At 39.3% G+C, this 17551-nt stretch overlaps 1 protein-coding gene across 2 annotated transcripts in view; it reads right to left on the bottom strand.

Moving 5' to 3' along the window:
* The window catches only part of PLPP1 (phospholipid phosphatase 1), a 122089-nt gene that overhangs the window by 45012 nt on the left and 59526 nt on the right, over nt 1-17551 (bottom strand). Inside the window, exon 2 of one of the 2 annotated variants that reach the window (XM_082836806.1) lies at nt 4699-4850. The exons of the other annotated variant lie outside the window; for it this stretch is intronic. Coding sequence (XP_082692932.1) covers nt 4699-4850 — 152 coding nt within the window. The remainder of the gene's footprint in view (nt 1-4698; nt 4851-17551) is intronic. 2 annotated transcript variants of the gene reach the window in all.

Raw genomic sequence — 17551 nt, 5'->3', positions numbered from 1 at the left:
TGAAACAATAAAACCTTATTTCTTTACTTGTATTCAAATAAACTAAGCCTTAATAAGTAGACAATGATGTATCATGGAGGATAAAAAACATGGTTTTTCAAAGAATACAAGCTTCCCAATTAGAATATCCCTTACATAAGTACTTTTATCTGACAAGAGCCTGCATTTGCATCAAACATTCCTTTGAATCAAAAATATTCATCATGTTAAAAAGGGTAAAACAGTCCCACAGAGAGGAAAAAGCCAATATAATAAAAGCAGGGATCAAACACAGAGGCCAAAGGGTACAGAGGGCAGAGATCAGCTGTCAAGGCCTCCCAGTCCTGCCTCTCCCAGAGACATTTAGGGCTGGATTCCTTAACAAGTCTCATTAAAAGACCAAACACACACTTGATGCTCTCCTTCTCCAACACAACATTTCAAGTGATTCCTTCCTCTTTTAATTTTCACTGACTTTTGTAAAATGGGAGTCAGAGACTTCCCAGATTCTATTAGAGTGTGTGTGTGAGCACGCACCAGTGTAATTAAAGGCATAAAAAGGTTTTCAAATACTTCCCAAGTTCACAGGCCAATATCCTGAGAAATTTGAAAAAATACTGAATGGCAACATTATAAAAAATTTAAATTGCTGATAAAATAAACCACACTCTAGCTACCTGAGACCAAAATAAACACTTAAAAAAAATTCTGCTTGCTAATTTATGTTGGGGGTGGATATAAATCACAAAGTTTCACTTAAGAGTTTCACTGCTTTGTCTTAAATTTACATAAACAATTTTACAAAGCATTCAAACATTTCTATTAGTGACGACTAATTATCTTCAGGGTGAGCCTTACCACAGATGAAATAAATGGTTGCCTCCTGAAAGGGATTTCAAGAACCTGATATCAAAAATTTTTTCCTCATCTGGCTCAAAGGCTCCTAGAATTCCATAATTAGAATGTCATAACTTTGACAACTAGACTATGAACTCTACAAAAGCAAGAATGAATTTTTAGTTCAACAGAAAGCTAGTACCACCATAGTGACCTAAAACAGAGCTGGTGGTCAGTAAATTTCAATTCGCCTCTTGGGGAAAAGGTAAACACCCTTAATTTAAACATGTTAAACCCCACAGAAATATATTCCTCATTATAATCCTTAATGTGAATGACTTAATCAAACCTTTGCTGAGAACAGGCCTCACAGGAGAGGAAAACCACACGCACTTCTGGGGATACCATACCTCCCCAACTGTGCTTAGGGTTCTCCCCGGCGATTGCCCTAGAGGCCTTGAATTAAAGTATATTACAGTCTCCTCAGGCTGTTAAGGTGTTCCAGCAACTGCCTTGATAGATTAGCAGCAAGAAAGGATATCTCTAATGTTTTGTTATGGAGTTGATCTTTGATAATTTGAAATATATACCAAATATATTAGTCAACCACAATTTGAGCAGTCAAAACTTCCACTTCTCAGCTATCAGCTCTTCTTGTGTAAGCACTCAACTACTTTCCGAAAACAAGTACTGGTCTCTGTGAGTCTTCCTAGTCATAATGATCATTGTTTAGGGCCACCCAAATCCTGGTTCCTGCCACTGATGACCAAAAATATGTTCACTAGGAACATTCAGAGCACTGGGCACAGATTAAAAGTTGATCTACAGAAGTGGTATATGCTGAAACTTAGCCCTTAATTCTGGGAAAGGGTGTGAGGGGTTCTAAAGCCAACAAATGCTAGGTCGACTTACATCATTTTTTTATTATATAAAAAATAGACAGTAGAGATGTCCTAAATTAATTCTTCTAAATTAAATGCAGGGATGTGTCTGTGCATTGTACTACACATGCAAGACACATTTTCATTTCATTTTAATACCTTATCTTGCCCTTTGAGCCATTTATACCAACTCAGCCTCTGGTGAAGTCCACGCTTAAATTAACTGTGCCCTAATCTTAGAGCTGAGATTACTGGTCACGCATTATTTACTACTCCAAATAAAGACAGGATAAATTATTAAAGAACTAAAGATGATGTTTGGGGAGTAAAACAGAATACTTTGAAGATCAAAGCTAACAATTATCTAAATCAGCGTGATTCAACCATTTAAAACCTATGTACCAGAGTATTTTCTCACCATCTTCTTTATATCTCCACCAACCAAAATAATTTTATACATCTCTACACTGTCACTACAGTTATGTGTCTTCCACTCAGGACCCACCTTCCCAAAGAACAGTCTAAAATCATTGGCGTACTTCCACTCCTTCCTAAATATGTCTAAATACCTCCATTCCCTTTATTCTACTGAATATCTCTCCAAAAAAGTCAAAACAGATTTTTATCAACCCAAATCTTAACTTCTCAGTAGTATAAAACATCACTGACTATTTTGCCCTTATTGAAATTCTCCCTTGGCTTCTGAGAAACTATATTAATTCTGATTCTCTATCGGGCTCCCTCAATCACTCATGTATGTGTGGATCATTTGCAAGTCAAATCAAAGGCCTGGTATGAAGTCCCAATCACAGTCCTGATTTTTTTTTTTAAAAGAAATAATTTACTTTCTAGAAATTAAATTAAACATATACAAGTCTAACCAAGTGCTGCCTGAAAGAAGCTGAGTTAGTGAATAAACTGAAATTATTTTAAATTAGTATATAAAACCACTGCCCTAAGCAGTGTTTGTCTCTGTTGATACAGTTGATATGAAAAAAGTACTTTTACAGCACCTTTAAACAGTCTGCTCTTTTTAAGGAAAACTACACTCAACTTACTTGCTGTTTTACAAAGATAACTTTCTCACAGGTGATGGTGAAATAATCAAAACTTCCAAGTTAATAAAATACAAATAACAAGTTTTGCTAACTGAGTGTCTGTCACGTTCTGCGCTAGCTGTGCAGGCTACACAGCACGCTGTCCTGTTGCAGGCCTCTGGTCTGTAGCAGATTTCTGTAGTTTTGCTTATGCAGCATCCTTCTTACTGAGATACAAAAGTAGAATTGAAAGACAAGTAAATTTGTAGCAGTGTTTGAGTACTTGAATCTTGTCTGAAATCAGCTACTACTTGCAGAAGAGTCCTACTAAAATTTTTATATTTAAAGAGCTATTCTCTCAGAAACACATACTTTATTTTTATTTATTTATTTATTTATTTAGGCTGCATCGGGTCTTCATTGCTGTGCACCAGCTTTCTCTAGTTGTGGCGAGCGGGGGCTACTCTTCATTGTGGTGCGTGGGCTTCTCATTGCAGTGGCTTCTCTTGTTGCAGATCATGGGCTCTAGGCACACGGGCTTCAGTAGTTGTGGCACTCAGGCTCAGTAGCTGTGGCTCGCGGGTTCTAGAGCGCAAGTTCAGTAGTTGTGGCGCACGGGCTTAGTTGCTCCGCGGCATGTGGGATCTTCCTGGACCAGGGCTCGAACCCGTGTCACCTGCACAGGCAGGCGGATTCTTAACTACTGCGCCACTAGGGAAGTCCCAGAAACATATATTTTAAAAAAAAGACCCTGATACTCATACTCCCTCTTTAATGGAAGGATCATAGGCTTGGCTTTCTTTCTTTTAATAGTAAAAACTCAGTGTAAAGATCTGTCTAGATTAAACAAACCACTGATTTCTTAAAACTTCACTATACTGTAGGAGAGTCACCAACATTACGGCAAAATCTCTCAAGTTTCATTCCAGCACCTAGGACATGTCAGGGTCCATGGCAACAGTGAGGATACCAAGATGAACAAGGCACCACCTCTACCTTCAAGGAGCTCAGAGTCTTGCAAAACAAACATTTGTATAGCAGAGGTTTTCTTTTATTAATTATACACCACAATTATGAGTTGATTAACTTTTAGTGCTAACAAGGAGCTGTGATCATTCTGCAATAAGACATTAAATTTCTAAATCAAGAAGATTTGTTTTGTTTTTTAATAAACTCCAGAACAGACAAGCTAGATATGCTATTATCTTTTTGGTCTATCTCCTGGATGAGACCATATTTTCTGCTTGTAACACAAATCTTATTTCTAAAGTTACAAGTTATGGAGCATAAAACTAATTAAAGTCATAGAATCCGAGTCAAGCGATTATAAAAATCATGTAGTCTAATTACTTGATATCTTCTCCCCAGAGCACATTCCCTAAGCATTCCCACCTGAAATCCTAGAAAACAATAATTACTACAGTGTTTTAGTACCAGTAAAAATTCTTTGTCGTGTTCACTTCTAATTATATATAGAATTCAGGCTCTTCTATTTCTGCCGTTATCTAAAAATTCTTTAAAGTAAACTAAACATGGGTTAAATGAAGTCTTAACACCTGTTAAGACTTTTCTAGAACTCAGTAACTAGAAAGTCAGTTCATATGCACAGTCTCAATAAATTATAAAATAATATCCTAGGTAAAAAGTATGCTAGAAATACACTGATACAATAGTCATCTATTGCATTATTACTGAAACAATAGCAAATTAGAGCTCTAAAAAAAATCACAGTGACTTAGAAAGGTTAGCATAAAACCTACACATGTTCAGTAAGGTTCTTCTGATTATACATTGTTGCTCTTTTGGCCCCACTTAAAATAGCTGAGATTATTTTGATCAAATAACATTAAAGGTTAAAAAAACACATTGTTTTAGAGGGTTATACATTCAATCATTAACAGGTTAACACAAAACTAAGCCAATTGCCCAAAAGTGATAAACTTGGAAAAGTGGATTTAACTTACAACGATAATACTGAATGGAATGATTATTCCACCTAATAACGGATAAGGTATGGTGTCTTCTTTGTAAGGGTACTTGATGGACTCATCATTACAGAATAATCCTCGTTGGAAAGGGGTATGCCTTGAAGTAAGAATTGCAAAAGGCAATCCAGCTAGCAAAAGGAATAAATGAAAATATCATTAAAAAGGAATATCAAAACTAATAAATGGTGATAATTATCCCAGAGATGTTTAAAAATACATTTGCCACAAAAATAATAAGAGCACATGGAAAAAGGAAATGCAGCAACACATGCAACAGAAGTTAGAAAAATTATAGTTTAGGGTACAGATCTTTTCTCTACAGGAAACAATGCCTCCAAATCCTCTATCAACCAATTTAACCAAGAGCAACTTCTTCCCTTTGTTTCTGCCCAAATACACTAAACTGATTCTAGGGGAAAAAAAATCTCTTCTCATGCTCTTGTTGTCATTTAATCATAGGGTTTTCAACACTATTTTCAAACCACTTTGTCAGGAGCTTTACTTCCAAAAGGTTGCAAACAGCATTTTGACATTCCCCATTTTATCTTGACATTACTACCATATTTGGTCAGGTCACAGTCACTGGCTAAGCTATCAGAGTATCTAAATAAAGTTTATACACTCATTTCTGTACTGTCTACAGCAAGTTTAGAGCTGCTATGAAAAGGAGTCTAAACTTAAACCAAGCTTCTTAAGAAAAGATGGACAACAGAGTCAAGCACAAAAGCACCTAAAAGAGCTCTCTCTTTTTTTCATCATCAATGTTTTCCCTAAAGATCACGTCTCACACTCATCTCCTCATCTCAAAATGTCTAAACTTTTGTCTAAATGTGAACTTTAAGAATTCAGTCCTCCTTTACTTCATCACTGCACCCAGCATCCTGATTAATACTAACCAGGACTGCTTTCTAAGAGATAGAGTTTAGCAGAAACCCTCAACATGAGTTCTGCTTCAAGACTTTTCCAGGTATGGATGATTCCCTAAGTGACCCATTCTCCCAGCAGTAATACCATAATAACCACTAAGCTAACATACTCACTGTATATTCAGGTTTTCTTTCCATGAAGCTCCAAGTCTTGATGACCATTTACAGTTTCTCATCAACTCTGCTAAGCCCTAAAGGCTCAATGACAACCAAGCTTCTGCCACTCTGCCTGATGCATAGACTACAAGTATCAAATGTGTTCAATCTACAAGGGCCAAATGAAAAGGAGAAGCCCATTACTGGTTCTTTTTATTTACCTTCCTGTTTTTCATTTAGACTCTGAATACATAAACCAAAGTTTATTTTTTTGTGTTAACCAATTAGCCAAACTGTTAAACCATTAGAAGTCTTTATGATGCAAGCAGTGGCCAAGATGGCAGAGAAGGAAGACCCTGAGCTCACCTCCTTCAACAGGCACAGCAAAATCATGATTATTTACAGAGCAACTATCCATAAGAGTGACCTGAAGATTAGCAAAAAAGATCTTCTACAGCTAAAGCTATAAAGAAGAAACCACAACAAGACAAGTAGAAAGGGTGAAGATGCAGTATCGTCATCACCCATATTCCCAGTGTAGGCAACCCACAAATGGGAGAATAATTACAATTGCAGAGGTTCTCCCCAAGGAGCGAAAGGTCCTAGCTCCACATCAGGCTCCTCAACCCGGGGGTGTACACAAGTAATATGAACCTCCAGACTGTCTGACTCTGAAAGCCAGTAGGGCTTACTTCTGGGAGAGCCAGAGGGCTGTGGGAAATAAAGACTCCACTCTTAAGAGAGCACAAACAAAATCTCATATGTTTCAAGACCCAGGGCAGAAGCAGTTATTTGAATGGAGCTTGGGTAGGACCCACTTGCTGATCTTGGAGAGACTCCCAGGAGGCAGAAGGCAACTGAAACTCTCTCTGGGAACAACGACACTGGCAGCAGCCATTTTTGGGAAGCTCATCCCACCACCAGGACACTGGTGCTAAGTGCCACTTTAGAATCCTCCCTCTAGCCAGTCAGTGGCAGACCAGCCCTGCCCACCAGACAGCACCAGCCCTGGGATGCCCCAAGCCAGGTAGCTAGGTGGGCAGGAACACAGACCTACCCACCAGCAGGTTGATTGCTGTAGAACCCCCTGAGCCCCCAGCCATCCCAGTACGTGACACCACCCACCATAGGACCCAGGACCCAGACCCACCTACAAGTGGTCCCAGCACTGGGACCCCCAGGAACCACTCACATACGCACACACACACACACACACAGCTAGTCGTCTGACCCAGCCCCACCCACCAGTGGGCCAGCACTAGCCCCAGTCCCGGCCTCACACACCAGGGGTCTGGCACCAGCCCTGAGATCTGATGGGCCCCAGCCCCACCCACCTGTGGCAGACACCACCCCCAGAACCCCCAAGGCCCTGCAGCCACAAACTCTGGGCCCAGGCACTGCCCACAGAAGGCCAACACCAGCTCCAGAACTTTCAGGCCCCACAGCCAAAGACCCCAGGAGCTGGTTCTGCCCATCAGTGGGCCGGCACTAGCCCCAGGTCCTCCTGGGCCCCGACTCTGCCCACCAGCAAGCCAACCCAAGCCCCAGGACCACCACAGCCCCCCACAGCAAGTTGCGTAAAGACCCGGCCCACCCACTAGTAGTCTGGCACCACCCCAGACACCCAGGGCCCTGGCCCTGCCCAACAGCAGGCCAACACCAGCTGCAGGACACCTTGGGCCCCTTGGCCAACCAAGTCAGAATCCAGCCAACCACCTGCAGGCCACTACCAGGTTGGGTGGTGGGTGGCCATGCAGCCAGTCAAGCCATGACCCAGCCCCACCCACCACCCAACCCCATCCACCAGCAGTTGGCAGCCTCCACACAAGGCAGGGCCTGGCAACCAACAGGACTGAGGGCCACCAATGTACACCGGTACACCCACAATTATCAGCCAGCCACAAAAGAAGGACCCATGCAGCCCCTATAGAGGGAACCCATAGAACACAAAGCTCTGGTGACCAGAGAGGAGTATGCTGCTGGGCCACATAGGACATCTCCTACATAAAGCCACTTCTCAAAGATCAGGAAATGTAACCAACCTACCAAATACACAGAAATAAAAACAGTGAATCACGCAAATTGAGGAAACAGAGAAAAACATTCCAAGTAAAGAAACAAGATAAAACCACAGAAGAACTAAAAGTGAAGTGGAGATAAGCAACCTACCTGAAAAAGAGTTTAAGATAATGATCATAAAGATGTTCAAGAACTTGTGAGAAGAATGAATGAACAGTTAGAAAATATAAAGAAGAACCAAACAGCACTGAAAAATGCAATAACTGAAATAAAAAATACTCTAGAAGGAATCAACAGAACATTATATGATACAAAGGAACTGGAAGGCAGAATTGTGTAAATCACTGAAATTGAACAGAAAAAAAAAAAAAGAATAAAAACAAATGAGGAGAGTTTAAGAGACTTCTGGGAAAACATGCAGGTCCAGGAAGCACAGAGAGTGTCAAACAGGATCAACCTAAAAAGCAGCCCACCAAGAACATTATAATTAAAATGGCAAAAATTAAAAATAAAGAAACAACATTGAAAGCAGCAAGGTAAAAGCAACAAGTCACCCACAAGGGAACCCCCATAAAGCAACAAGTTACCTACAAAGGAACCCCCATAAAGCTATCAGCTAACTTCTCAGCAGAAATTCTGCAGGCCAGAAGGGAGTGACACAATGTATTTAAAGAGATGAAAAGTAAAAACTACAACCAAGAATACTCTACCCTGCAAGGCTTTCACTCAGATGTGAAAGGGAGATCAAAGTTTTACAAGACAAGCAAAAGCTAAGAGGTCAACACCAGTACAAGCTTGGACTACGTAACAAATTTTGGCACAGCCAGCCAGGATCCTTGCTACTCATGGCTAGCCAGCCTGATCAGGGAATTTTCGGGTAAGCCCCTAGCAGTTGCCAGGATCACTTTTCCTGAGGACCTTCCCTTCAAAATGGCCCAAAGCCAGAAACTAACACAACAATGAAAAGCAATTATACTCCAATAAAGATATAAAATTAAAAAAAAATTCCCCAAAGCAGCACCGGCTGCCCCAGTGCTTGGCAGTTGGAAAAAGGAATCAACGTTTGGGAGCAGCTGAAAGGCTCCACACAGTAAGGTTGTTTGGGCAGATAGCTGCAAAGTTGGCTGTGCAGTACAGTTTTGACCTCCGGTTTCTGGCTTTGAAAGTCTTCACAATGGAGCACATTTTATATGCAACTATGGAACAGGCCGCGTGGCTGACGGGGTCTTGGTGCTCCGGCTGGGTATGAGGCCTGAGCCTCTGAGGTGGGAGAGCTGAGATCAGGACAGTGGACCACCAGACACCTCCCAGCCCCACATAATATCAATCAGCAAGAGCTCTCCCAGAGATCTCCGTATCAACACTAAAAACCAGCTCCACACCACGACCAGCAAGGCCCAGTGCCAGACACCCCATGCCAAACAACTACCAAGACAGGAACACAACCCCACCCATTAGCAGAGAGCCTGCCTAAAAACCATAATAAGGTCACAGACACCCCAAAACACACCACCAGACTCAGTCCTACTCACCAGAAAGACAAGATCCAGCTTCATCCACCAGAACAGAGGCACCAGTCCCCTCCACCAGGAAGCCTACACAACCCACTGAACCAGCCTTACCCACTAGGGGCAGACACCAAAAACAACAGGAACTGCGAACCTGCAGCCTGCAAAAAGGAGACCCCAAACACAGTAAGTTAAGCAAAATAAGAAGACAGAGAAATATGCAGCAGATGAAGGAGCAAAGTAAAAACCCACCAAAACAAACAAATGAAGAGGAAACAGGCAGTCTACCTGAAAAAGAATGCAGAGTAATGATAGTAAAGATGATCCAAAATCTTGGAAATAGAATGGAGAAAATACATGAAACATCTAACAAGGACCTAGAAGAACTAAAGAGCAAACAAACAATGATGAACAACACAATAAATGAAATTGAAAATTCTCTAGAAGGAATCAATAGCAGAATAACTGAGGCAGAAGAATGTGTAAGTAACCTGGAAGATAAAATAGTGGAAATAACTACCGCAGAGCAGAACAAAGAAAAAAAGAATGAAAAGAATTGAGGACAGTCACAGACACCTCTGGGACAACATTAAATGCACCAACATTCGAATCATAGGGGTCCCAGAATAAGAGAAAAACAAAGGGACTGAGAAAATATTTGAAGAGATTACAGTTGAAAACTTCCCTAATATGGGAAAGGAAATAACTCAATCAGGTCCAGGAAGTGCAGAAAGTACCATACAGGGTAAATCCAAGGAGAAACACACCAAGACACATATTAATCAAACTATCAGAAATTAAATACAAAGAAAAAACATTAAAAGCAGCAAGGGAAAAGCAACAAATAACAATACAAGGGACTCCCCATAAGTTTAACAGTGGATCTTTCAGCAGAAACTCTGCAAGCCAGTAGAAAGTGGCAGGACATATTTAAAGTGATGAAAGGGAAAAACGTACAATCAAGATTACTCTACCCAGCAAGGATCTCATTCAGTTTAGACAGAAAATTAAAACCTTTATAGACAAGCAAAAGCTTAAGAGAATTCAGCACCACCAGCTCTACAACAAATGCTAAAGGAACTTCTCTAAGCAGGAAACATAAGAGAAGGAAAAGACCTACGATAACAAACCTAAAACAATTAAGAAAATGGTAATAGGAACATACATATTGATGATTACCTTGAATGTAAATGGATTAAATGCTCCAACCAAAAGACACAGACTGGCTGAATGGATACAAAAATAAGACCCATATATATGCTGTCTACAAGAGACCCACTTCAGGCCTAGGGACACATACAGACTGAAAGTGAGGGGATGGAAAAAGATATTCCATGCAAATGGAAATCAAGAGAAAGCTGGAGTAGCAATTCTCATATCAGACAAAAGAGACTTTAAAATAAAGACTATTACAAGAGACAAAGAAGGGCACTATATAATGGTTAAACGATCAATCCAAGAAGAAGAAATAACAATTGTAAATACTTATGCACCCAACAGAGGAGGACCTCAATACATAAGGCAAATGCTAACAGCCAGAAAAGGGAGAATTGACAGTAACACAATAATAGTAGGGGACATTAACACCCCACTTTCACCAATGGACAGATCATCCAAAATGAAAATAAATAAGGAAACACAAGCTTTAAATGATACATTAAACAAGATGGACTAAATTGATATTTACAGGACATTCCATCCAAAAACAACAGAATACACTTTCTTCTCAAGTGCTCATGGGACATTCTCCAGGATAGATCATATCTTGGGTAAGAAATTAAGCCTTGGTAAATTTAAGAAAATTGAAATTGTTATCAAGTATCTTTTCCGACCACAATGCTACTGAACTAGATATTAATTACAGGAAAAAAAACTGTAAAAAATACAAACACATGGAGGCTAAACAATACACTACTAAATAACCAAAAGATCACTGAAGAAATCAAAGAGGAAATCAAAAAACTACCTAGAAACAAATGACAATGAAAACACAACAATCCAAAAAATCAGATCAGAAATAAGTGAAATAGAAATGAAGAAAACAATAGCAAAGATCAATAAAACTAAAAGCTGGTTCTTTGAGAAGATAAACAAAATTGATAAACCTTTAGCCAGATTCACGAAGAAAAAGAGGGAGAAGACTCAAATCAACAGAATTAGAAATGAAAAAGGAGAATTAACAACTGACACTGCAGAAATACAAAGGATCATGAGAGATTGCTACAAGAAACTCTACGCCAATAAAATGGACAACCTGGAAGAAATGGACAAATTCTTACAAAAGCACAATCTTCCCAGACTGAACCAGGAAAAAACAGAAAAAATAAACAAACCAATCACAAGTAATGAAATTGAAACTGTGATTAAAAATCTTCCAACAGGGCTTCCCTGGTGGCACAGTGGTTGGGAGTCCGCCTGCCAATGCAGGAGATACGGGTTCATGCCCTGGTCCAGGAAGATCCCACATGTTGCAAAGCGGCTGGGCCCATGAGCCATGGACGCTGGGCCTGGGCATCTGGAGCCTGTTGCTCCGCAATGGGAGAGGCCACAGCAGTCAGAGGCCCGCGTACCACAAAAAAAAAAAAAAAAAAAAAAAAATCTTCCAACAAACAAAAGCCCAGGACCAGACGGATTCACAGGAGAATTCTATCAAACATTTAGAGAATAGCTAACACCTATTCTTCTCAAACTCTTCCAAAATATAGCAGAGGGAGGAACACTCCCAAACTCATTCCACGAGGCCACATCACCCTGATACCAAAACCAGACAAAGATGTCACGAAAAAAAGAAAACTACAGGCCAGTATCACTGATGAACATAGAGGGAAAAATCCTCAACAAAATACTAGCAAACAGAATCCAACAGAACATTAAAAGGATCATACACCATGATCAAGTGGGGCTTACCCCAGGAATGCAAGGATTCTTTAATATATGCAAATCAATCAATGTGATTAAACCATATTAACAAATTGAAGGGTAAAAACCATATGATAATCTCAATAGATGCTGAAGAAGCTTTCGACAAAATTCAACACCCATTTATTATAAAAACTCTCCGGAAAGTAAGCATGGAGGGAACTTACCTCAACATAATAAAGGCCATATATGACAAACCCACAGCCAACATCATTATCAATGGTGAAAAACTGAACGCATTTCCACTAAGATCAGGAACAAGACAAGGTTGCCCACTCTCACCACTATTATTCAACACAGTTTTGGAAGTTTTACCCACAGCAATCAGAGAAGAAATAAAAGGAATTCGAATAGGAAAAGAAGAAGTAAAACTGTCACTGTTTGCAGATGACACGATATTATACATAGAGAATCCAAAAGATACTACCAGAAAACTACTAATCAATGAATCTGGTACAGTAGCAGGATAAAAAATTAATGCACAGAAACCTCTTGCATTCCTATTCACTAAGGATGAAAAATCTGAAAGAGAAATTAAGGAAACACTCCCATTTACCATTACAACAAAAAGAATAAAATACCTAGGAATAAACCTACCTAAGGAGACAAAAGACCTATATGCAGAAAACTGTAAGACACTGATGAAATTAAAGATGATACAAACAGATGGAGAAATATACTATGTTCTTGGATTGGAAGAATCAACATTGTGAAAATGACTATGCTACGCAAAGCCATCTACAGATTCAATGCAATCCCTATCAAACTACCAATGGCATTTTTCACAGAACTAGAAAAAAATTTCACAATTTGTATGGAAACACAAAAGACCCTGAATAGCCAAAGCAGTCTTGAGAAAGAAAAACAGAGCTGGAGGAATCAGGCTCCCTGACTTCAGACTATACTACAAAGCTACAGTAATCAAGACAGTATGCTACTGACACAAAACAGAAATATAGATCAATGGAATATGATAAAAAGCCCAGAGATAAACCCATGCACATATGGTCATCTTATCTTTGATCAAGGAGGCAAGAATATACAATGGAGAAAAGACAGCCTCTTCAATAAGTGATGATGGGAAAACCGGACATCTACATGTAAAAGAATGAAATAAAACACTCCCTAAGACCATACACAGAAATAAACTCAAAATGGATTAAAGACCTAAATGTAAGGCCAGACACTCTTAGAGGAAACTTAGAGGAAAACATAGGCAGAACACTCTATGACATAAATCACAGCAAGATCCTTTTTGACCCACCTCCTAGAGAAATGGAAATAAAAACAAAAATAAACAAATGGGACCTAATGAAACTTCAAAGCTTTTGCACAGCAAAGGAAACCTTAAACAAGATGAAAAGACAACCTTCAGAATGGGAGAAAATATTTGCAAATGAAGCAACTGACAAAGGCTTAATCTCCAAAATGTACAAGCAGCTCATGCAGCTCAATATCAAAAAAACAAACAACCCAATCCAACAATGGGCAGAGGACCTAAATATACAGATTGCCAACAAACACATGAAAGGATGCTCAATATCACTAATCATTAGAGAAATGCAAATCAAAACGACAATGAGGTATCACCTCACACCAGTCAGAATGGCCATCATCAAAAATCTACAGACAATAAATGCTGGAGAGGGTGTGGAAAAAAGGGAACCCTCTCGTACTGTTGGTGGGAATGTAAATTGATACAGCCCCTATGGAGAACAGTATGGAAGTTCCTTAAAAAACTAAAAATAGAACTACCATATGACCCAGCAATCCCACTACTGGGCAAATACCCTGAGAAAAGCATAATTCAAAAAGAGTAATGAACCACAATGGTCACTGCAGCACTATTTAGAATACCTAGGACATGGAAGCAACCTAAGTGTTCACTGACAGATGAATGGATAAAGAAAATTTTGCACATATATACTATGGCGAATTACTCAGCCATAAAAAGAAATGAAATTGAGTTATTTGTAGTAAGGTGGATGGACCTAGAGACTGTCATACAGAGTGAAGTAAGTCAGAAAGAGAAAAACAAATACCATATGCTAACACATATATATGGAATCTACAACAATAAAAAAAATGGTTCTGAAGAACCTATGGGCTGGACAGGAATAAAGACGCAGACGTAGAGAATGGACTTGAGGACCCAGGGAGGGGGAAGGGTATGCTGGGATGAAGTGAGAGAGTGGCATGGACATATATACACTACCAAATGTAAAACAGATAGCTAGTGGGAAGCAGCTGCATAGCACAGGGAGATCAGCTCCATGCTTTGTGACCACCTAGAGGGGAAGGATAGAGAGAGTGGGAGGGAGACGCAAGAGGGAGGGGATATGGTGATATATGTATACGTATAGCTGATTCACTTTGTTATACTGTAGAAACTAACACAACATTGTAAAGCAATTATATTCCAAGAAAGATGTTAAAAAAAAAAACAGAAGAGTTCAACACCAGGAAACCAGCTTTACAAGAAATGTTAAAGGGACGTTCTAAGTGGAAAAGAAAAAGCCATAATTATAAATATGAAAACTATGAAAGGAAAAATCTCATTGGTAAAGGCAAATATATAATAAAGGTAGTAGATCAACCACATATAAAACTAGTAGGAAGGTTAAAAGACAAAAGTAGTAAAGTCATCTATATCCAAAATAAGCGAAGCAATACACAAAACAAAAGGATGTAAAATATGACATCACAAACAGTAAACGGGGGTTGGGGGAGGGAGGAGTAAAAATGAAGGGTGGGGGCTTCAATGGTGGTGCAGTTGAGAGTCCACCTGCCGATGCAGGGGACACAGGTTCGTGCCCTGGTCCGGGAGGATCCCACACACCACAGAGCAGCTGGGCCCGTGAGCCATGGCCGCTGGGCCTGCGCATCTGGAGCCTGTGCTCCGCAACGGGAGAGGCCACAGCAGTGAGAGGCCCGCGTGCCAAAAAAAAAAAAAGATGAATGGATAAAAGAGATGTGCTGTATATATACAATGGAATATTACTCAGCCATAAAAAAGAATGAAATCTTGCCATAAGCGACAACATGGATGGACCTAGAGGGAATTATGCTAAGTGAAGTAAGTCAAACAGAGAAAGACATATGATCTCATATGTGGAACCTAAAAAACAAAACAAGTGAACAAACATAACCAAAGCCATAGATACAGAGAACAAACAGGTGGTTCACAGAAGCGAAGGGGTTGGGGCAAGGAGAGAAACAGGTGAAGGAGATTAAGATGTACAAACTTCCAGTTACAAAATATATGAGTCACAGGTATGAAATGTACAGTGTGGGGAATATAGTTAATAATTATGTTCTATCTTTGTATGGTAATGGATGACAACTAGATTTATCATGGTGATCATTTTGAAATGTACAGAAATATCAAATCACTATGTTGTATACCAGAAACTAACCTAATGTTATAGGTCAATTATACTTCAAAAACAAACTAACAAACTCACAGAGAAAGAGATCAGATTTGTAGCTATCAGAGGCATTGGTTGGGGGAAGGGGAATTAGATGAAGGTAGTCAAAAAGCACAAACTTCCATTTATAAGATAAATAAGTGTGACCACCTAGAGGGGTGGGCTAGCGAGGGTGGGAGGGAGATGCAAGAAGGAGGGGATATGGGGATATATGTATAGGTATAGCTGATTCACTTTGTTATGCAGCAGAAACTAACACACCATTGTAAAGCAATTATACTCCAGCAAAGATGTTAAAAAATAAATAAATAAAATAGATAGCTAATGGGAAGCAGCTGCATAGAACAGGGAGCTCAGCTCTGTGCTTTGTGACCGCCTAGAGGGGTGGGATAGGGAAGGTGGGAGGGAGATGCAAGAGGGAGGGGATATGGGGATATATGTATGCAAATAGGTGATTCACTTGGTTATACAGCAGAAACTAACACATTGTAAAGCAAGTATACTCCAATAAAGATGTTAAAAAAAAAGATAAATAAGTACTAGCGATGTAATGTGCAACATGATAAAGATAATTAACACTGCTCTATGTTATAAATTGTTAACAGTTCATCCTAAAAGTTCTCAACACAAGTGAAAAAATTTTTTTTCTATTTCTTTAATGTTGTGTCTGTATGAGATGATGGACATTCACTAAACCTACTGTGGTAATCATTAAAAAATAAAATAAATGAAAAAAACAAAGAGTAGCATTCTTAATCTTTCAACAGGAATGAATAAGTTAGTCAGCTACAATGTTAGTATCTAGATACAAGGAGATAAATTTCAAGTTTCCAGTAATATTTTAAAACATTTGAGCACTGGGCTTCTTAACAGTGGTTAAGAATACACCTGCCAATGCAGGGAACACAGGTTCGAGCTCTGGTCTAGGAAGATCCCACATGTCACAGAGCAACTAATCCCGTGTGCCATAACTATTGCACCTGCGCTCTAGAGCCCGCAAGCCACAACTACTGAGCCCACGTGCCACAGCTACTGAAGCCCACGCACCTAGAGCCCATGGTCCGCAACAAGAAGCCACTGCAATGAGAAGTCCACGCACCACAACAAAGAGTAGCCCCTGCTCACCACAAAGCCCATGTGCAGCAACAAAGACCCAACGCAGCCAAAAATAAAATAAATTTATTTTAAAAAGATAAAAATAAACATTTGAGCACAAACACTTTCACCTCAAACAACAATAAATAAATATCTAGCCAACAAAATATTTATTAAAGAACAGGTTTATACTGTGGCTAGAACCTGAGAATTTCAGAGAATGAAAAACGGTGCTATAGGAAAGGTATCTCTTACCAATAAAATAAAACAAGATAAATAAATCTAATAACTCTTAGCCTGCAGGTTCATGTTAAAAGTAAAGTATTGTCTTAGCCAATTTTATTACACTAGGTGGGAAGGAGAAGAGAAAGGGAAGTAAATGAAAGTCAGAAAAAATCCTTACACTTCATTTTCACTATGAATTTGAGGGCTTTTTCCCTTAAGGCTCTCTATTAGCAAATGGAGTAATTAGAATTTAATTTATTCTTGCTTCATGTACCATTTATCTAGTGAAGATGCAAATTAAAAAGGCAAATGGTTATTGGTTTTTTTTTTTAAGTCTTTAAGATGTTTACAAGTTTCCCAAAGCTATATTTCTAGTAAATGCAACATTAAAAAAAAAGAAATTAAACTAGAGCTGACTTTGCTAACTGACCCTTATACTACCTCTCATATCTGAATTCAGACTATCCTCTGATTCACCAAATTGTCTGCATACAGAAGAAGGGGTGAAATGCCCAAACCTTTAATACAAATACCACAGTTGCAGCACAAACCTTTTGCACTTAACAGTACACACTGTGGAGGTGAATACTCAGATCTATAATTTTAATTGTCG

This window comes from Leucopleurus acutus, assembly GCF_964270905.1.
Source record: "Leucopleurus acutus genome assembly, chromosome: 3".
Classification (NCBI taxonomy): domain Eukaryota; kingdom Metazoa; phylum Chordata; class Mammalia; order Artiodactyla; family Delphinidae; genus Leucopleurus; species Leucopleurus acutus.
The sequence above is the reverse complement of the archived record's forward strand: the minus strand, read 5'-3'. Positions and strand labels throughout refer to the sequence as shown.